Below are 21,359 nucleotides of genomic sequence, written 5' to 3' on the forward strand. Positions count from 1 at the left end.
TGCAGAGCCGTCTACGTGCTCCTGCTCACCCTTCTTGACGCGGTAGAGCGTGCGCTCCAGGTTGTCCATGGCGTTGAGGGTGAGGACGCGTGTCTGCCGTACAGATGCCATCTTTTCACAGGCCAAGGAGGGTGGTGCTGACATCAGCACCACTCAGGAGGGCCCTATGGGGGGGGGGGGGTGGTCAGGGTTAATAAGGATGCCCAGAGGATTAAGGTGATAGCCCGAGACCAGGCGAACGCATGCAAATGGATAAGTTATGGGTCTAAGGATACGAGTTTGAGCCCATGAGTCTAGGGTTGAAGTTCGTGTGTCTGTGTGTCCGGGTCAGGGGTGGGGAAGCTACGATCCATGACTGCAATTCATATGTCCCGTGGCCACATGTGACTTACCACTTCGAAACAGACCACAAATTATACTTATCCATCACTGCAAGGATCTTAGCTGCACTAATCGGGTACTAGAGGGTAGAATATTTTTGACCTGGAAAAAATATCTTTCTAATTTGGGCACACTCAGTCTCTTCTGTCACTGCAATGGCCTCTTGCAGTGACAGTGACTGAGGTGTGAGGTGGTGTGTGGCCTGCCACCAAACATATTTGAAAGCCCTATTTGGCTCTGAAAAATAAAAAAAAGTTTCCCAACTTTGTTCTAAGTGTATGGGTTGAGGCCCATGGGTCAAATTCTTGAATTAAGGCTGTGGGGCTAAATCCTGTATCTAAGTGTACTTGTTAAATCCATGGGTCTACGTGGATAAATGTTTATATCTAAATCATGGGTTTAGGTTCAAGTCCGTGAGTCAAGAAGTTCCTATCTAAGGGTCAAAATCCGCGAGTTGAAGTAACAATTCTAAGTCTATGTGTTTAAGTCCAAGGATATAATTCGTGGTTTAAGTTTAATCATTTAATATTGAGGTATTTAGATTGATTTGATTCCAAGGATCTAAGTTACAGTGGGTACAATTACTGTAAACTCGGCATATATGAACAAAACAATAAATAAATTTGCGGCAATATTAGGGCCTGTTGCAGAAAATAGGAAAATGTCACTTTGTTGCAAATACATTGGTGAATGTTGACAGTATTGTGTCAGGTTTTTTGTAACGTTACAAACAAATTTGCTTACACGCAGATATATGGGTGCTTCCGAAACTGCCACTAATAAAATCTTAACAAAGCACTAGCAATGTGCACTTTTGTTTTTGTTCACCAAAATACATATGGCCACAAGAAGCGTTCCAAGATGTTTACTCTTCATGTATTTTCTTTATTATTCTACATAACGCTACGCAATCCTAACTGTGAGTTGTTGATTGTTAATCGCAAGTGTGTAACTATTTATCGATTACAACAAATTCTTACGCTCATGACACGTCCATCGGTTGTTCACGTAGGAATTGATCACTTAGAATGTATTCACATCAAGCACAAACGTTACCTTTAAGCTACTTATCAAATGAGACAGAACACGAGTTTTAAACAGCACACAAACATGTGTCAAAAAAACAATGGGCTTTTGTCCATTATGCAAAAATCAACGCACAATGCACAGAGGCTGAGTGCTTTGTACACATTTATGTGTTTTGTTTGAAACTCACGGTATTCGGGCCTGCACTATTTTTTATTTTTATGTTATGATCATGGGTTTTGTCTCGTCATTTACAGATGTGACAGAGCAAGAGACAGTATAAGACAGAAAGGAAATCGAAACTTAAGTCAGACCACGACTCACAATCGTGACAGTGTATTGAATAATTAAGGGACTGGCTGGTGGAGTGAATCATTACACGCTTAGTGAATAGATTACGTTTGCCTGCATTCAGAGGTCTCATTAATAGTCATGATGACCATGCCATGAATATTAATAAGCTCACGAACAGAGAGGTCATCTACGGTTATTGGTTGGCCCTACTCCCAGGCTTACGCAGACGTGAATGGCTGCTGGTGCACGTGCATGTGTGCGTGTGTGGTTGCGATTCACCAGGATAAGAGCAGATTGTTTAAAATTCGCTGCGACGTTACCAATGCGTAACTGTATACGTTTACACAATTGTGCTTTTTCGCTCCACATGCTCCATGGTCAAGTGAAGTTTCCCACTTCAAAACTGACCGCAAGTCATATTTATCCTCCGATTAGCACGTACGATGCGAAAAAAGTTCATACGTACATACATCCGTCACTGCAAGCATCTCAGCCACACTAATCAGGTACTCGAGCGGAACATTTTATCCCTGAAAAAAGACGTCTCTTTAATTTCAGCACACTCAGTCACTGACCTCAATGAACTGAAGATGCACATGGAGAAAAACGTCGGATATTGTGCCAAACAACACGTGGTACAATGCGAAGACGCATTTGGGAGATAGAATCGCTATTTTATTTTGTTATATCCAAACACCGCCGACATCCACGGCAGTGCAGGGACTCAAAGGAAGACCCCAAACAAACAGTGGCTCTTCTCTAGCAGCTACGCAGCACCTGGGGTGTGTTGTCCTGGGCTATCCAACATGATGTAATGCTTTGTTTACGATAAATCAAGACTTTAATGGCATAGCGAGGCAGGTGCTACCATAGCGCTCCAGAGACATCAATGCATGGACGTGGCGTTAAAACGCATGGAAGTAACACTGCAGTGAGCCACCATGATGATACGCCTAGCCATCACTTTAAAATTATTTTTTTAATCATTAGCGAAGCTTGAAACTCCTCGTTGTACAGCCTAGCTATGCATCTACAGCAGCCGTTTGCCGTGTTTGGGTTTAATTTCCTTTAAATACTTCACAGCCACTGGTAAATCGACTGCTGGATGCAGGTCATGGGAGTGTTTGACCATATTTCACCGCGGTCTTCAGCGAGGGTCATAGTGAAGGGGACGGGACCAGGACCGGGACACGTTCGGATACCCCTCGCCGTGACGTTAGCCGTGGCCGGGAATTGAACTCGGGTGACCGGCGGGCTCAAAGAGTGCAGCGCATTAACTACCGTGCCACCGGCTGAAACCCCCCTGGCTTTAAAAACAATGTGTGCTTGTAAAAGTAAATAAATAATGATCTGGATCTCCCCGAAAACTTGCCTAATTGGTTCCCAGAGCGAGCACCGCTATTTCTATAACGACCCCCTCCCCCCCAAGTGTGCCCCGACCTACATTGGGTCCGCATGGACGACTGCCAGCGTGCCGCTGACGTGCGCCGTGACGTTGGCTGCAGTGGCGGCTGCCACAATGCACCTCGATGTAGTCGCGTCAACAGGTCACGTCCGACCCGAACTCCTCGTGCCGTGGTGGCAAGATGTTAACTATCTCGCCTGGTCTACAGGAGTTCGTGGGTTCTATTGTAACCCTGAGAGATGTTAACTACCTCGCCTGGTGTACAGGGGGTCGTGGGTTCGATCCTGACCCTGATAAGATATTAACTATCTTGCGTGGTATACAGGAGTTCGTGGGTTCGATTCTGACCCTGGGAGATGTTAACTACCTCGCCTGGTCTACAGGGGGTCGTGGGTTCGATCTTGATCCTGAGAGATGTTAACTCCCTCACCTGGTATGCAGGCATTCGTGGGTTCGATCCTGATCCTGAGAGATGTTAACTACCTCGCCGAGTATATGGGAGGTCATGGGTTCGATTCTGACCCTGACGCCTGTGTATTTGGGAGTTTGCATGTTCTCCACATTATCTACAGAGACACCCACCAACACTCACGTGTATAATGAACATGCACTTCGAGGGTATTTTGCTGCTATACATTTCCACATGATAAGCCACTCCGTTGAGCTATCATTTGTTGCCAGGTCGCTTCTGTAAAATAGCTATATAGCTCAGTAGGCCTTACCTGGTAAAATAAAAAGTTTAGTTTATCATCGGACCTTTTTTGGCAGTATCAAATTATGAAAAATAATCAAGTCTGCATTAACCACACGTACTTTTGGTGAACATACAAACAAAAAATGCTCCGATAATATGTGAATTGTCTTTGAAACGGATTGGCCTACACCAGAGACAGCCTGTTTGCATGTTCACCACAAGCACTTGATTAATTGTTAAAGGTATCTACATTAATTGACATTTAAACATCTTGACAACTGTTTTATATCCAGAAAGGGTAAAACCTGTTCTTATTTTTCACAAGTTCAGTTCTTGCCAGCAGCAAGCCCCTCGACATTTCACGCAGCCTCACAATGTGCACCTAGCCTGGCACAAGCATCGTGGTGATGACATCGCTGTTGCTGTTGGTGCTCTTAATAGGTAACGGTAGTTGCACCACAGAGAACTCACTGGATGATGCCATGGCGCTATGCCAGAGGGTAACTTTCTAGTATTTGTTTTTTTTCTCACGAATGAAGCTTAAACTATCGTCGGACAGATCAGGGCACTTCCTAGGTGAGTTGCTACAAAATAAGAGCCGTTTGCTCTTGGGATTGCATCTTCCTTTTAAACGTAACTTGAATCATGCGATAAACATGCCACTGCAAACATTTCATTCTAATTCATCACAAAATATGACTAAAATTTAACTCCTAAAACTTTAAATAAGCTTGACTCGAATGGCATTTTTTAAAATAAATTATCCAAGTAAAAAAACATTGTTCCAAAGGCCCACTGGCTCATGGACAAACATTATTCTATTTTATTTTGATGATACAAACAGACCCTTTAAACTATAAAAGTGGCAATTAAACAAATACATTAAAAAACGAATTATACAGTATGACATGAGGCCTGGAAGAGTAGGCCAAATACATTGTAGAGTGGTTCTCTAGAGCTCCCTCTGCTGGAAGCACTTTCATCCAGCAGCAGTGCCGTGATCCAGTCATTGCAGGGCTGTGCCTTTATCAGATATATACCTTTTAGAATGGTTACACTTTACAAAATAAATTGCTACACAGTCAAAGAGGTGTACACACAGTATTCACATTTGAACTCATAAACGTTTAACTGCATTGCACAATTCTAGATTTGAAGCTTTCGTGACTGCAAGGATTCATATTCTTGGGTTTTTTCGGTAAAGTCACGTGGGTAAAAAATTTAAATTAATACAAATAAAAATTAAATAAAAATCACGACGTTTCGGAGGCAACACAAGCTTTCGTCTTCAGGTGGAACCGTCACAGGTGGAACCGTCACAGCGTGCTGTGACGGTTCCACCTGAAGACGGAAGCTTTTGTTGCCTCCGAAACGTCGTGATTTTTATTTTATTTTACTTTTATTAATTAAAAATTTTTACCTACGTGACTTTACCGAAAAAACCCAATAATATGCATGGCACAAATGTGAATGTTGCACATTAGGGCCCTTCAACTCACATTTTCTCAAGACGACCGCGAAACCGCAACGTGAAGACGAAGTTAAACACCGACAGCACCCACGCTGAGAGCGATTCACTTGGCGGTGGAGCGCAAAATAAATATTCTAATCAAATATAAAAAATGTATTTTTTTAAAAACTTGTCCACTTTAACGTGTTGCGAAAAGTATTAAAAAAAAATTACACCACCTAACGCCGGCCAAAGAAAACGAGTTAAGTAAGCGGCCGATATTTTTCAACGTTTAACCTTTAACAATTCACAGTGCCTCCTCGCTCGAGTGCTCACACAAGCGAGCTTGCGTGTGCTGCCGTGGTCACGTAGGCAGAAAATATCCACACGCGCACACACCACAGCGCGGAGGCGTCGGCACTTATGTATGCTCAGGCAGGGGCATTCGAATGTCCTGGACCTTGCCCCTGTCCTAACAATGCCCTTGCCCACGTCTCACGTGCCCTGAAAGAGCCCTGCCCCGTTGGGAGTGTGAGCTATGCAAAGACCCCGTCTACAGTTACTGTCACAGAATGGGCATTGAGTGAGTGCGTGCACGTGTGAGGGTGTGCACGTGTGAGTGTGTGGGCGTGCACGTGTGAGCGTGTGCACGTGTGAGTGTGTGCACGTGTTAATGTGTGCACGTGTGTGAGTGTGTGCACGTGTGAGTGCGTGCGCGTGTGAGTGTGTGCACGTGTGTGAGTGTGTGCACGTGTGTGAGTGTGTGCACGTGTGTGAGTGTGTGCACGTGTGAGTGTGTGCACGTGTGAGTGTGTGGGCGTGCACGTGTGAGTGTGTGCGTGTGCACGTGTGTGTGCACGTGTGTGTGCACGTGTGTGTGCACGTGTGTGTGTGCGTGCACGTGAGTGCGCGTGTGAGTGTGTGCACGTGTGTGAGTGTGTGCACGTGTGAGTGTGTGCACGTGTGTGAGTGTGTGCACGTGTGTGAGTGTGCACGTGTGTGAGTGTGTGCACGTGTGAGTGTGTGGGCGTGCACGTGTGAGTGTGTGCGTGTGTGTGCACGTGTGAGCGTGTGCACGTGTGAGTGTGCGCGTGTGTGTGTGCACGTGTGAGTGAGTGCGCGTGCACGTGAGTGCACGTGTGAATGTGTGCACCTGTGAGTGAGTGCACGTGTGAGTGTGTGCACGTGTGAGTGTGTGCGCGTGTGTGGCGTGGCCACCCACACCCCCTCATGTGCCGTGCTGGCCTTCATAGGTGCTCCCTAAGCACTTGCCCCAAGCCTATTCAGGCTACTACAGTCCGGGATCTTTGTCTTTGTGCATGTGTGAGTGTTGGTGGGTGTCTGTGTAGATAATGCAAGTTCATATCAATGTGTGTGTATAACCTGTACCTCATAGCTCATATAACTGCATGTGGGTATGTGTATCGAATACAATGTAAATGCATAATGGTGTAAGCATAATCGAGCGTGTGTGTGTGTGTGAGAAGGCGTGCATGTGTGTATGTATGCTGAACTTCTTTCGCACCGTACATAGCCAACCGTGCTAATCGGAGGTGCGGGGAAAGGACAACAAACTGAACATAAAACGCCGTTTTATTTCAATGAGTTTTCGATCCAGATGAAAAAGTGCATTGCTCCAGTGTCTTCCTAACAATGTGTATGCGTGCACGTCTACATGCGTGTCCACGTGTGCATGCGTATGCGAACAGGCACATGCTTATGTTCGTGTCACAGTGGTTCAACACCCCTTTAGCGAACCCGGTGACCCTGAATTAGATTACCCAGCCGCGAATGACATCAGTGAAGCAAGTGGCAAACCCGTGCCTACCCTAGGTCCACCGAGCCTTAATTAAGCCACTGACCCGAATTCGATTCCCACTCACAACCAAAAACAGCCGCGATTATCTGAACCGGTCCTGGGCCTCCAGTGGGTCGACTTAGCCTTAAACGAGTACCTGTTGCAGTGTGTAAACACGAGAAACCAAGTGGCGGGTGGTAGTACGGGCTACTGATGAAGGCCACGATGGCCTTAACGGGTGCTCGCGAAGGGTACTTGCCCCAATAGTCCACTGGGCACTGCGTGTATAACTCTACGTAGCTACGATTCTAGATGCCAATTCAGCCGGGACAGCGACACCAAATATATTTCCACACCCAGCACACCACCACATCCAGCACCACTCTTCACGATGGCCGTGCCCACCAGTTCACGTACCAGCGGCCTGAATCATATCAGCAGTGAGAAATCAATCAATCGATCATTCTCGATTGTACGTGCCGAAATCGCCATCAATAAAGCAGGCATCGGTGGACATTACAGCAGAACGCGAATGGTATAAGGGGCCGTCCATAAATGACGTCACGCACCTAGGGGGGGGGGGGTCAGACATTTGTGACGATGCGTGACGAGAGGGGAGGGGGGGTTTGAGAAATGTGACGTCACATCAAAATGCGCAACTTTAAATAAATATAGACAACACGTTCTACTTGATTAAATAGACGTTTTGATGTTTTCTCCTACAACATCAGAGTGCAGCGCCACATTAAATACGCACTACAATGCAATAGTTTAAAGCGATTTGAAGCATGTTTTATTTTCAAAATGGAAATATGCTTTTGCGGGGGGGGGGGGGGGCAGAGCTTTGTGACGTCATATTTGAGGGGGGGTCTGACTTTTTGTGACGCCGTGTGACGAGGGGGGGGGGGGGTAAAAAATCGTCCAAAATCGCGTGACGTCATTTATGAAAGGCCCCTAAGGGGCATAGAGCAACTAGGAATGAAGCCATAATGCAGATCAATAACCTGGGCTGTGAATGGCAAAGCTCTTCTGGAAGACACAAGGCGGATCAATAACCTGGATTGTGAAAGGCAAAGCTCTTTTGGAAGACATAAGGCAGATCGATAACCTGGATTGTGAAGGGCAGAGCCCTTCTGGAAGACACAAGAATGATCAATAACCTGGGCTGTGAAAGGCAAAGCTCTTTTGGAAGACACAAGGTGGATCAATAACCTGGATTGTGAAAGGCAAAGCTCTTCTGGAAGACACAAGGTGGATCAATAACCTGGATTGTGAAAGGCAAAGCTCTTTTGGAAGACACAAGGTGGATCAATAACCTGGACTGTGAAGGGCAGAGCTCTTCTGGAAGACACAAGGCAGATCAATAACCTGGATTGTGAAAGGCAAAGCTCTTCTGGAAGACACAAGGTGGATCAATAACCTGGGCTGTGAAAGGCAAAGCTCTTCTGGAAGACACAAGGTGGATCAATAACCTGGATTGTGAAAGGCAAAATTCTTCTGAAAGACATAAGGCGGATCAATAACCTAGATTGTGAAAGGCAAAGCTCTTCTGGAAGACACAAGGCAGATCAATAACCTGGATTGTGAAGGGCAGAGCTCTTCTGGAAGACATAAGGCGGATCAATAACCTTGGCTGTGAAGGGCAAAGCTCTTCTGGAAGACACAAGACGGATCAATAACCTTGATTGTGAAGGGCAGAGCTCTTCTGGAAGACACAAGGATGATCAATAACCTGGGCTGTAAAAGGCAGAGCTCTTCTGAAAGACATAAGGCGGATCAATAACCTGGACTGTGAAAGGCAAAGCTCTTCTGGAAGACACAAGGCGGATCAATAACCTGGATTGTGAAGGGCAGAGCTCTTCTGGAAGACAGAATGTGGATCAATAAATGATGTGAAAGCTACTTCCACAGTAGCCCTTTATTCGGAAACTCGTCTGACTCCTCTTACTCGTGTTTGTTTGATCTCATCGCCTTTGGAAGATTTTCGCCGCCAATCGGCGACAACCTTCCGCTTCCAGGAGAAGGCTGCCGTGGCAGGTCGCGGTCTCTTCCTTCTCTGGAAGATGCATTTTGATCATCTTCAAGAAGCTACTGAATTACAATGTTTGTAAAATGTTTTCTATGTTAATGGTGTTTGACAAACTGGTGGAAATCACAGAACCTGGCTGTCACGAGCTGTCAACTGTCGTCTATCCTTCATACCTAACAGATGGTGAGCCATGATGGAATACACATATAGATAAATATAGTGAGTGTATAAATATGTCGCGTAGAGTAGTGTGTCTGTACAGCCATACCATGCAATGTACATGCAAGTGCGCAGGGCAGACTAGCGACGCTCACAACAACGAGTTGAGCGCCGGGCGGATAAAATACAAAAAGTTGACACAGTTGGTGCATCTCATGGCTCCTGGGTCTGTCCCGTGACGTTCCAGCGAGCCTTCGACACTTCACTTGGCCTCAAAGTGCACCCAGCCTTCCACAAGCGCCATACCACCGGTCGTTGTGCGTTAATGCATGCCTCAAGATATGCTATAGTATCTATTATAATGTAAAAAAAAAATTACTATAGTAGCGTCATTTGGGGCCGTCCATAAATGACGTCACGCGATTTTGGACGATTTTTTACCCCCCCCCCCTCGTCACACGGCGTCACAAAAAGTCAGACCCCCCCTCAAATATGACGTCACAAAGCTCTGCCCCCCCCCCCAAAACCATAAAAATGCTTAAAACCGCTTTAAACTATTGTCATTGTAGTGCGTATTGCGTATTTAATGTGGCGCTCTGATGCTGTAGGAGAAAACATGTATTAAAAAGTATATTTAATTAAGTAGAACGTGTTGTCCATATTTATTTAAAGTTGCGCATTTTGATGTGACGTCACATTTCTCAAACCCCACCCCCCTTCGTCACACATCGTCACAAATGTCTGACCCCCCCACCCCCCAGGTGCGTGACGTCATTTATGGACGGCCCCTTTATGCAACTGCATCACACACAACCCTGCGCAAATATGCTTTGTGTTTTCTTGTTCATGTTTTTGTTTTATTTTTGTTGCGGTTGCACCCGATTCAAGAGCTGAATGGCTCACAGGGCTACACCTAATAAATGAAACTTGAAACACGGAGGTGCATAAATTAAGATGCTTTCAGCCAATAAGTAGTTCGTGTTTATAAATGTGGGAGGAAACCGGAGCAACTGGAGGAAGCCCACGTGTGCAATGCAGCAAACCTCTATTCCAGTCGAAAGGGGACAGATAAGAAATAATAAAACAATAACAATAAACCAATAAAATTCTCACGACGTTTCGAAAGACCCAAGAATACGAATCCCTGCAGTCACGAAAGCCTTACATCGAAATTTAAGGGGCAGATGAGTTTAGTCCGCACTTCACCGTACCGCCTTCTCCTGGCGAGCCAGGGTATGGCACCTTGACGCCCACACAATGTGTGTGTGTGCGCTATCCACCCAACCCTCCCTCCACAGCGCTGGGCAAGAAGTGGCTAACACCACGAGAGGTCGCCCAGAACTCCGATTGCGAAAACGTCCGCAGGTGCGACCTGAGCACCTTCGACGTCAACGCCGACACATGAGAGGCTTGTGGCGAGATGAAGGGGAAACTGCCCGCAAACTCACTCTGGTTTGGCTCATTGAGACCGTGCCGTTAAAACAGCTTCAGTGGCTCTGGAATAAAATCGCGAACGCGCAGAGAATGGAGCCGGCCACGACCCATTCGCAGAGCGGACCACGAGCACGCGTGGAGCCGCGGCAGGCTCCGTCTGTCCAGGGTCGCCCTTGACAGCCATCGTAAGGAAATGTAAATCAAACCAAGTCAAGTCGTTCGTATCATTATTATTAGGAAACGCAAAGTTGCAAATTCCATCGTCTGCTGTTGACGGAAGGATGCCAATGTTTCTGCAGGATGCGTAGTGTTACTGCAGTAGATGTGTTGAGGGTATTCCTCCAGCACTGCAGGAACCGAGCTGCCGCCAGTGTAATCGTAGACTGGACTTGCGATGCTGAGGTCACCGGTTCGATTCCATGTCCCAGTGCGGCAGTGGAAACAACGGTGCAAGTTTCCTGTATCCCCCCCCCACCACCACCGCCCATCAGCAAGTCGTGTGTGATGGGGTAAAGTGTGGGTCCTCCCACCCTCCAGAGGAGCTCTATCTCTCTCTTGAGTGCAGAGGGCAGAAGAGCGATGCTCACAACAATGAGTAGAGCGCCGGGCGGATAAAACATCGAAAGTTGGTACAGTTGGGGCCTCAGGTGGTGTACCTTGCCAGTAATCTCAGTCAGTCAACCCATGGCACCTGGCTCTGTCCCGTGACCTGCCAGCGAGCCTTCGACACAACACTTGGCCTCAAAGTGCACCTAGCCTGGCACAAGCGCCGTGGTGACGTCACCGCCACTTAGTGGGGAATGGCAATTGTGCGTTTATGCATGCCTCGACATATGCAATAGTCTATGATAATAATGTAAAAAATATTGAGTTTTTATATAGTAGCGTCATTTATTAAACTGCATCACACAACCCTGCGTATATCTGCAAACACGGAGGTGCATAGATTAAGATGCTTTCAGCCAAACAATTTTAGCCAATCAAAATTTTTATTTCTAAAAAAGCACTCTTCAAGAAAATGTATCTACGCGCTTGTACACAAAATAAATATCTGAAATGAAATCTGACATGTTTTACGAAATATCAGCTTAGCCAACATGGAGATAAGCTAAAAAAAACATGGTTTAAAAGTAGCATCCTGAGTAAAGATTAAAAATGTTCCACTACTGGAGGAGGCTGTGAACAAGCCAATTGCAGGCCCAAACTTTGGGGCAGTCGTTCCAGAATCGCTGCAGTAACTAGTCATCCCATAGAGCAGGGCTGGCCAAATTCCCTGACCCTATAAACCTCAAACCAAAATCTTCACGTGGCAGGGAGCCACACAATTGGAATGCAGCACTTGACAACTCAGCAGATACTCTCCCAGCCCAGGAGATTCGATCCGTATTCAAACCATGAAAATGTCAAAAATGAATTGTTGTTTGTTTTATTAGTGCGCTAGTTTGCCCACGAATGCCTCACTGATTTTCATGCCACTTTTTCACGAGGGTACAAAATAGTTTTCGCAGTAGGGGGAGATGATTTCTACGTGCATTCGAATTGTGTACTTTGCTGGTAATTTTTTTATTTGGACCATGATGCCGGCACAAAGTGCCCTCATCTTGCGTATTTTAATGAGACAAAACAAAGACCTCAGCGTAACCTTAACAGAATGTTGGGGCAAGTGCTGCACGAGTGAGCACCTATGATGGCCGGAACGGCACATGAAGGGGCTAGGGTGGGCAGAACCACGCCCAGCCACCTTTGTCTCCTCAGTGGCGATGTTTGCACATGGCACCAGGTACTCATATGAGGCTGAGTCGACCTCGGGGAGGCCCATAACCGATTCAGATAATCGTCAACGGTGTTGGCCGTGAGCAGGAATCACACTCGGGTCACCGGGTCTGTAGCGCGGTGCACTAACCGCTACACCACCACTCCCCACAATATGAAAAAACACTTTAGGACGCGTCGGAGAAAAGACGATGGAAATAGCACTCTGCGAGATTCCTCTGCAGTGGCAAATGCAGCGGCCTGCCGGCCAACCAGCAGGCCAGTTGGCCAGCCTTTCCCACTGCATAAGCGTCTCGCAGCGTATTAATCACGGTGGCCACTGGTTTCGAACACGGTGAGCATCTGCAACAAGCGGCTGGGCCACGTCACCACCGGCTGTGTCACCGTCACAGAGCAACCTGAAAATACGATTTGACGACGCCGGCCGCAGAGTGAAGACCACTTGAGAGCACGTTCACGCGGTCGGTTCATTCGCGCCGGTCGGCTCTGCGGAAGCTTTGAATTTCAAAATGTGCGCGCCAGTGCCCTGGGAGTAGCCGTGTCTGCCGGGGGGGCAATCGCTTCCGCGGCTATTTTTTGGTTGGTGTTCCCTGCTACAGCTTAGAGTGTCTCTCGTCACGTAGCACTGGTCTGTAATCAAGAAAGCACCGCAGCAATTCCAGTGTTACAATTGAAACACTGTGGGGGGGGGGGGGTAACGCTCGTCGAACTCATATCTGGCATTACCCAAGCGCTGCAGTTGCTGTATTACTGCAAGTAACTCGAGAGTACCGGTGGCAGTAATGGTGTCTGGATTGACCACAGTACTGTAGTAATCTATGGGTAAACCTGACCGCACTACACGACGATATTAAAACCGTTTATTTATAGAGACTATTAATCAAAGTTTACACCGGCACACACGATTTGTATTCATAGTGCACAAGCGGCACCCCCCTCATTACATAAAGCCCTTATTTATGAGGATACTGAATTCATAGTAAAGATTGGTACAAGTGTTCATAGCATGTGTAAGTTCGATTTAACGGTACAAACTACTGCCTTATGGTTGCATAGAACAAAATCCAAAGAGGCTTGAGGCCATGCCAAAGTTTTCCTTTCATACGTATACATTAACCTTTTAAGTCAAGAGTTGAAAGCCACTTTCTAAACTTAAATCTATTTCAAAAGTTGCATAAGCGGAAGGGGATTTGTTTTCAGAATGCACGTTAAAAACCTTCCACGGGAAAGAACACAAATAACTGTACGATGTGCATGACACACAACGCGTTATTTAGTGTGCATCTATGCGATTAAATGTTTCACAGTTTGCATCAGCAATTGATTTCCAAATTCCGATGAAGGGTTATTCAGCAATATATTACCCCATGGCCTTCATAACCCTGGGTGTTGATTTCATACTCTGCATAAACATTAGCCGGTGCTTTTTTTATAGTTCACCTCATCCCAAAGCTGCTAGTTTGTTTTATTTCATAGTGCACTTAAGCACACACACAACAAGCATGTATTCACCATTGCTAATGAGCATACCACAGGGAATTGCAGAGAGCAAATGAGCATGACATTCAGTAGAATTCAGATTTCCGAGTCTAAATATATCAGAAACAGTAGCTTATAGGCTGCTCATGGATGCACAATGCCTTGCGTTTACAGTATTTGGCTGAATTTCGATTTAAAGCTTTCGTGACTGCAGGGATTCATCTTCTTGGTTCTTTCGGTAAAGTCACGTAGAATGGAAATAATAAAATAATAAAATAATAAAATAAAACATAATAAAATAATTCTCACGACGTTTCGGCCACATACTGTCTCCCCGACAGACCTGTTCTTCACCTGAGGACGGCTGCTTGCGTTGTGGCCGAAACGTCGTGAGAATTATCTTATTATGTTTTATTTTATTATTTTATTATTTCCATTCTACGTGACTTTACCGAAAGAACCAAGAAGAGTATTTGGCTGCTATCATTTTCCACGTGATAAGCAATTTCGTTGAGCTGTCATTTGTGGCCAAGTCGCTTCTGAAAAAAATAGCCGTATAGCTCAGTGGGCCTTACCTGGTAAAATAAAAAAAAGTTTAGTTCAATTGTTTAGTTTAAGTTCAAATTTGTTTCATCGAGTGAGCACTTAAGAGGCCAGGATAGTCTTGTTTGCAAGCGTGACCTGGGGTCATCAAAATAATGAAAGAAAAACAAATAAAGCACAGCAATGAAGCTAATAGAAATCTGCACAAAAATAACGGTGCGGCATGAGAAATCGAAAATATAGCACAAATGGTAAATCTAAAAAAGAAATAGCTGATTTTTTTTTCTACCTACGTGACTTTACCGAAAGAACCAAAGAGTAATGATACCTGCAGTCACGAAAGCTTCAAATCAAGATTGGTAAATCAATGTTCAATAATAAATTCCCATCTCGCGTGGGTTGACCAATCATAGCATATTCATACATTAAGTGACATTAACATCGCCAAGATAATATCATAAACATAGCTGAGGAATGTGACGCAGATCTCTATAGCAAAAAATACAGAAACAATATGCCCAAGTACAGATGATGTTTTGATCCATATATCAGAGAAAGTGATTTGGTGATCCTGTGTTGGCAGTGATGCACAAGTACAAACAACATCGAACTCAACACATTTGTCAATAACACTGTCGCCTTAAAAGGAATATTATTTAATAGGTGACGTTTCAGGCAATGACCCTTCTTCATAGGTCAAGTGAATTCGTTTATTTAGTAGTAATAAACACATTCCTGCGGAGGGAGCTGGTAGGAACGTTGGGTTGCTCGGTCAATGGCCAGGGTCAACGGCGGCGTGGTGTATTCCGCAAATATGGCCGACTGTGAGGGCGGGCACAAGCCGGCGTGAGTAGTTTAAAAGTTGAGTTTTATAAGGGTACCACGGGGTGACCAGCCCCTCCCCACCCAGCCCCACCCCTCCCACCCTCCACCCAGCCCCCCCCCCTCCCCACCCACCCTCACCTCCCCTCCCCACCCAGCCCCTCCCTCCCCACCCAGCCCCTCCCTGCACGACAGACACAATAATCCCCTGTGGGCTGGTGTAACCAGGAGGTTCCTACCAGTAAAATATATATTGAAGGGGTTGTCTATTACAGCTACTAATAGGTAACTATTCCCATGCCAATTTAAAAACTGCTCATCATTTAACATTTTAAAAAAATGTATTCCTATAAGGCCCCATGGTGTAAAGCGCAGTCTCCAACTCCTATCCATTCTGGCCTCTTATGTCGTATGAAGAAGCGACATTGCTCGAATGTCGCCCATTGTGTTTTTCGCTTTACGTTGAACTTCTTTCACACTGTACGTAGCCAACTGCGCAAATCAGAGGTGCGTTATTGACAAATGTTTTGAATTTTTTTGTTATTTGTGCTCTCACACCACTGCCTAAGCAGTGCCACCAGATCTTCTGTGAAGTAGGGATCAGAAGATTAGATGCAGACAAATTAAGTTGAAAGGAAAGAAGCTTTGAGAAATTCGTGTTGGGAATGACACCGAGACATGTGCATGCAGAGGAACACTTTTACCGAGGAACAAACAAAAATCAGAGACACGATATTGACTGTTAAGCAACGTTAGTGGTCTGCGATAGGGCAACTGCTCGAAGGGATGGATGAGACTGGTGACAGAATGGCAGCCAAAGGATGGAAGCACACTGAGAGCACTACCGCCACAGACTCAGGATGATGCCATCAGCTCACGCGCAGCACCGAGATGGATCGCAGCCTCATAAGACTGCGAGGGATTGTGCCGGTGTGGCGAGGTCGTCATCCAGCAGTGGATAGATCATGCTTGTTGATGATTGCGTAACCATACTGTAAAAGGTACTATGCTAAAACATTGAAGAACTCAGGGCATGTGTGTTAGGTAATCTAATTATACATGCTCAAACAGACTATAAAATCAACATGCATATGGTGTGTGAAACTTAATCCAACATGTTGAATTTGCACTTTGAAATTGAGCTACAGATGCCTGGATACAACAACAACAACCGCACAATATTAAACAACTCGTTACAGAATGTGCATGCCGATGTGCATTTTGGAACTGACGCATCACGTTGAAATGATGCAAATTGCATTACCAACATCTTTGCAAACTGTTAAAGTAAAAACAGTTTATATATAAGTTCTGGCAAACACAGTGTTCATTTTTAGATGTTTAACCAATGATCAAATCAGCCAGAATGCACCCAATCTCATCAAATCTCAGAGGCTAACGAAGTGAGAGTCTGCACAGTCCTTGGATGGGCAATCACCATTACTAGCAGGTGCTATAGGCTGCAGCGTTATGTTGTCGAAAGCAGAGAGCAGTGCAGAAAAAAACCACGTTGTCGTACCGCACATCTAAACTCCCTGCCTCCACCAACCCGCAATGACCAACGGGGTGAGGAATGGCTAAACAACCCCCACGACAGTACAAGACATGGCGTAAGGAGGCATTCATCCAGCAGTGGATTGGCAGTGTGCAATGCAACTGAACAGAATATTCGAGCAAACGTTCCTACGCGGATGCGCTCTATCGATTGGATTACATCTTGTCCACGATGCTATTGATTGACCTATGTTTATAAAGACAACATGAACAGTGCAAATAAAAGTCAACAAATTCGTCAATAACATAAATATATGCATTTATTTATTTATTTAAGGCAGTGTTATTTCATCTCAAGGCAGTGTTATTGACTAATGTGTGCACTGCGTGTTGATTGTGTGCAGCATCAAGACAAATATATTGGAGAACATCTTGCAGATACTCCAGCCTACATAAGCAGATATGTATGACAGATGTTCATAAATAATTATCATGTGCACTCCAGTATTGAATTGCATACCGATTGTATATATGACAATTAGAGCATCGTTACAGTGTGAAAAGCCCCCACACGAAGAAGTGCCCTGCAGTATCTAATGCACCATACTCTTTGGTTTTTTCGGTAAAGTCACGTAGGTAAAAATAAATAAATGAAAAAACTCAATTAAATTACGACGTTTCGGAGGCAACACAAGCTCATTACAGTGAATTTGGCTGTAACGGTTCCACCTGAAGAAGGAGGCTTGTGTTGCCTCCGAAACGTCGTGATTTAATTGAGTTGTTTATGCATTTATTTATTTTCATCTACGTGACTTTACCGAAAAAACCAAAGAGTACGAATCCTTGCAGTCACGAAAACTTCAAATCTAGAACTAATGCACCACGTGAACATGTACTATGAATTTCACTCACATGGGCTTATATAGTCGATGACAGGGATCGGCAATCTGCGGCTCTTTAAGGACTGCTTGGTGACGTTGTTGATTCAGGACCACGTCTCGTATCCACGTCCAGTGCAGGCTCTTTAAAAAAAAGTTTGTTTTTAATCGAATTCCAAAAAATGGCTCTTCTTGTTATTTTGGTTGCCGACAACTGTTCTATGACAACAAGTGACAAAAAAAAATGTGCACTACGGAGATCTTTTGAGACCGGGCGCTTAAGATCTCCGTTTGGATGGATGCCCAGCATGCGTGGTGCGTTGTTAACGGCTGGGCACCCATGCAGCGGGCAACAGGAGTCAATGTAGTGAAATCCCTTGTCGTACTGCGATTATCGTGCTCCCCGCCTTTACCACCCCACACTGACCAGCACGGGGACGTATGGACAAACAACCCCCGCTACCGAAACGGCACAGGGGGTGGGGGGAGTCTCTCATCCAGCAGTGAATTGAGCGAAAGCAACGCACTATGTTTTGTGAACTAGGAAGCAGTTATACTGTATGCCTTTGCAAACTTATTTATTAAACAAAGACTAAACTATCTTCTTGGTTCTTTCGGTAAAGTCACGTAGAAGGGAAATAATAAAATTATATTAAAATTCCTTCCCTTTATTACTGCTAACCCTACCTCCTACCTTTGTTGCTGCTAATCCTACATAATGCACGGGCATAATATGACTTTGAGACCCCCCCCACCTCCTACGCATTCCACAAGTAGTGACTAATCCCATATCTGCATTTTCCATAAATAAGCTAAATTCCTCTTGATATGCAAATTCCTTTGTCAAGGCGCCCTTCCTCCCCTAACCCAGCTTAAATATACGCTGCCAAGCTTGGTGGTGTTCATTCAGACGCTGTCTTTCCGATAGCCCTGTTCTTCACCTGAGGACGGCTGCTTGCGTTGTGGCCGAAGCGTCGTGAGAATTGTATTTTCTGTTTTATGTTTATTATTTTATTATTTCCCTTCTACGTGACTTTACCGAAAGAACCAAGAAGATTAATCCCTGCAGTCACGAAAGCTTTAAATCGAAAAGACTAAACTAAACCACTAAACATTTTTTTGTTTTACCGGAAAAGGCCCCCTGAGCTATTTAGCTCTTTTCGAGAAGCAACTTGGCCACAAATGATAACTCAACGAACTGGCTTATCACTTGGCAATTTATAGCAACCAAGTGGTATTCTAAAAGCATGTTTCCAAATGCGGAGGGAAAAAAAACGGAGGACCTGGAGAAAAATGCACGCAACCAGGGGGCGAACATAGAAACTTCAAATATACAGGCCTCCAGATGCTCTAAAAATAGGTGATAAAATATGAACATGTGAATGTTTGCTATGGAATCTAATACACCGCGGTTATGTGCACTATGAAATTACATACACCATGTGCTACTAAAAATGAACTCTTGCGTAATTGACTTATAATCTTCGTAATCCAAAATATATTTAAAGGCTGTGATGGTGCTAGGCTTTCACACTAGAACATTGATAAACGTGCAATTAAACCGCCAGTTAACGATTAGGATTGTGTTAATGCAGGCACTACCACCATCATCCATTATCTATCCACTGCCAGGTGAAAGCCTCCCCAATCCATCAGCACCCTCTCACGGTCTCACAATGAGCTGCATAACTCCTGCGCACGAGCTGATTTCACGCGGTTTTTTTGCAAACTTCGTAGCAAGCCCACACAAGTAAAACAATGTCAATGGGTAATTTGATCACGAAAAAGCAACATGCCAATCTATACTCTTTGGGTCTTTCGGTAAAGGCACGTAGATATAAAAAATATTTACAAATCACGACATTTCGATCGCAACACAAGCACCTGTTGCGATCGAAACGTCGTGATTTTTTGTATTATTTTTCTATCTACGTGACTTTACCGATAGACCCAAAGAGTATGAATTCCTGCAGTCACGAAAGCTTTAAGTCAAGATTATGCCAATCAATGTCCTGAAAAAATAAAATGTCAACTAATGCATATGACGCACAATGAGATATGGATCAGAAACGTGGACAAGAAAAGTGACAGTCACTGAAGTATTTATTTCACCACGTAAGAGATGCGGAATGGATGTCGGACAGCCCGGACATACAGCCTAGTTGGCGCAGCCACTCTACATGTAACGGTACATCCAACGATCCATTCTTTCGCTTACAATACTCACGCATCCGTTCAAACGCGTAACAATTTTTTTTTTGTAACATACGTAATTTGTACCGAATTTACGAAGCCGTGACCTTTGGGTTGTAATGAGAGTGTACAAAACCTCACAAGAGTGAAAATAATTCAAACGAGAAAAAAAATCTATCCTCGAATTGAATCGCACGGACCATTCGTGAAAACTCCTTGAATGGCCAGAGGGGTCCAACGTTCCATGTGCAGGGGCTACTTAAGAGGAGCCGTGTCTGCGGGTCACGGCTGTCATTTTACTCAGAGAAATATGGGATCAAAATCATCAACGATCATACTTTCACTTTGCTTATAATATGCTATTGAGGAGATCTAATCCAGCAATGAAAATTCCTTATTAACATGGCAGAGGCCATTCTCTCCATTGGATGACCACTATTTATTTCAAATAGAGTTGTGCTCATTATTTTAGTCCTGCAGTAAGCGCTGATGATAATGATGGTAAACGATGATGATGGCAATGGTGTCGTGATGGTGGTGTTAATAATGATATTGATAATGTTAGTGATAATGGTGATGTTAAGGCTGATGATGGTAAAGGTGATGGCAGTGGGAGTGGTGATCATGGTGTTGATGCTAAATTTGGTTAAAGTGGAGATGTTGATCATCAAAATCAGAATTTTTATTTATCCTGGAGAAATCCGATGTTCTGTGAAGTTCTTTTCCAAAGGTTGAGTCGGGGCGGGTAAGAAAGTTACAACAACAAACAATACAAAAAACGATAGGAGTGCAAAGTGTAGGAAAGGTAAGCAAACCACTGAAAATAAATAAAATAGGTAAAGTTTATCAGTTCAAATTGCATAAGTACACAAACTTCCAAGCTTGAGCAAAGCAACAAGACAACAGCAAAAACAGTCGCAGACCACAGCAAGACAACACGCAGTCCCTCATGATGGTGATCACACTGATGTTGATGATGTAAACAGTGATGAGGGTGATGACAATGACCTTAATGATGGTGATGATGATAGTGAGTGGTGGTGATGACAATTACCTTGATGCTGACAAGTATAATGCTTAAGAGTAATCATGCAGCTGTGTTGATTCCCGGCCGGGATTTGAACTCGGGCACGTACAAATTGAGAGTCGAGAACCCTGACTGCAGCGCAACACACGGGATGATCAAAATAATAACCTCCCCACAGGTGCAGACTCACAGCCACACACAAGGTAAACCGATAACATGCCTCCTGCGCCCATGGCCAACCCACCCGGTAAACGCGTCCGATTTCATCGCACCTCGGAAGCTAAGCGGAGGTTGAGTCTGGACAGTGCTTGGATGGGCAACCACCACCATGCACAACACACACGTGTAGTGGGCGTTGTAGGCAGCAGAGGGCAGTGCAGCAAACCCTATTGATGTTCTCACCTCCCCCGACCTTCACGATACCGCACTGACCAGCGTGGTGAGGCATGGTCACATACTCCTCACTGCCTGCACGGCACG

At 44.9% G+C, this 21,359-nt stretch overlaps 1 protein-coding gene across 5 annotated transcripts in view; it reads right to left on the reverse strand.

Moving 5' to 3' along the window:
• AGL (amylo-alpha-1,6-glucosidase and 4-alpha-glucanotransferase) overlaps window positions 1-21,359 on the reverse strand; it is a 64,554-nt gene that overhangs the window by 36,006 nt on the left and 7,189 nt on the right. For 4 of the 5 annotated variants that reach the window (XM_078885219.1, XM_078885223.1, XM_078885234.1 and 1 more), the window contains one exon: window positions 30-164. In XM_078885219.1, the coding sequence (XP_078741345.1) occupies window positions 30-144 (115 nt within the window). In that variant the 5' untranslated portion in view covers window positions 145-164. Of the gene's footprint in view, window positions 1-29; window positions 165-5,299; window positions 5,378-21,359 lie in introns of those variants that run through there. The other variant, XM_078885238.1, reaches the window with a different exon arrangement.

Source organism: Lampetra fluviatilis, chromosome 3 (genome assembly GCF_964198595.1).
Source record: "Lampetra fluviatilis chromosome 3, kcLamFluv1.1, whole genome shotgun sequence".
NCBI lineage: Eukaryota > Metazoa > Chordata > Hyperoartia > Petromyzontiformes > Petromyzontidae > Lampetra > Lampetra fluviatilis.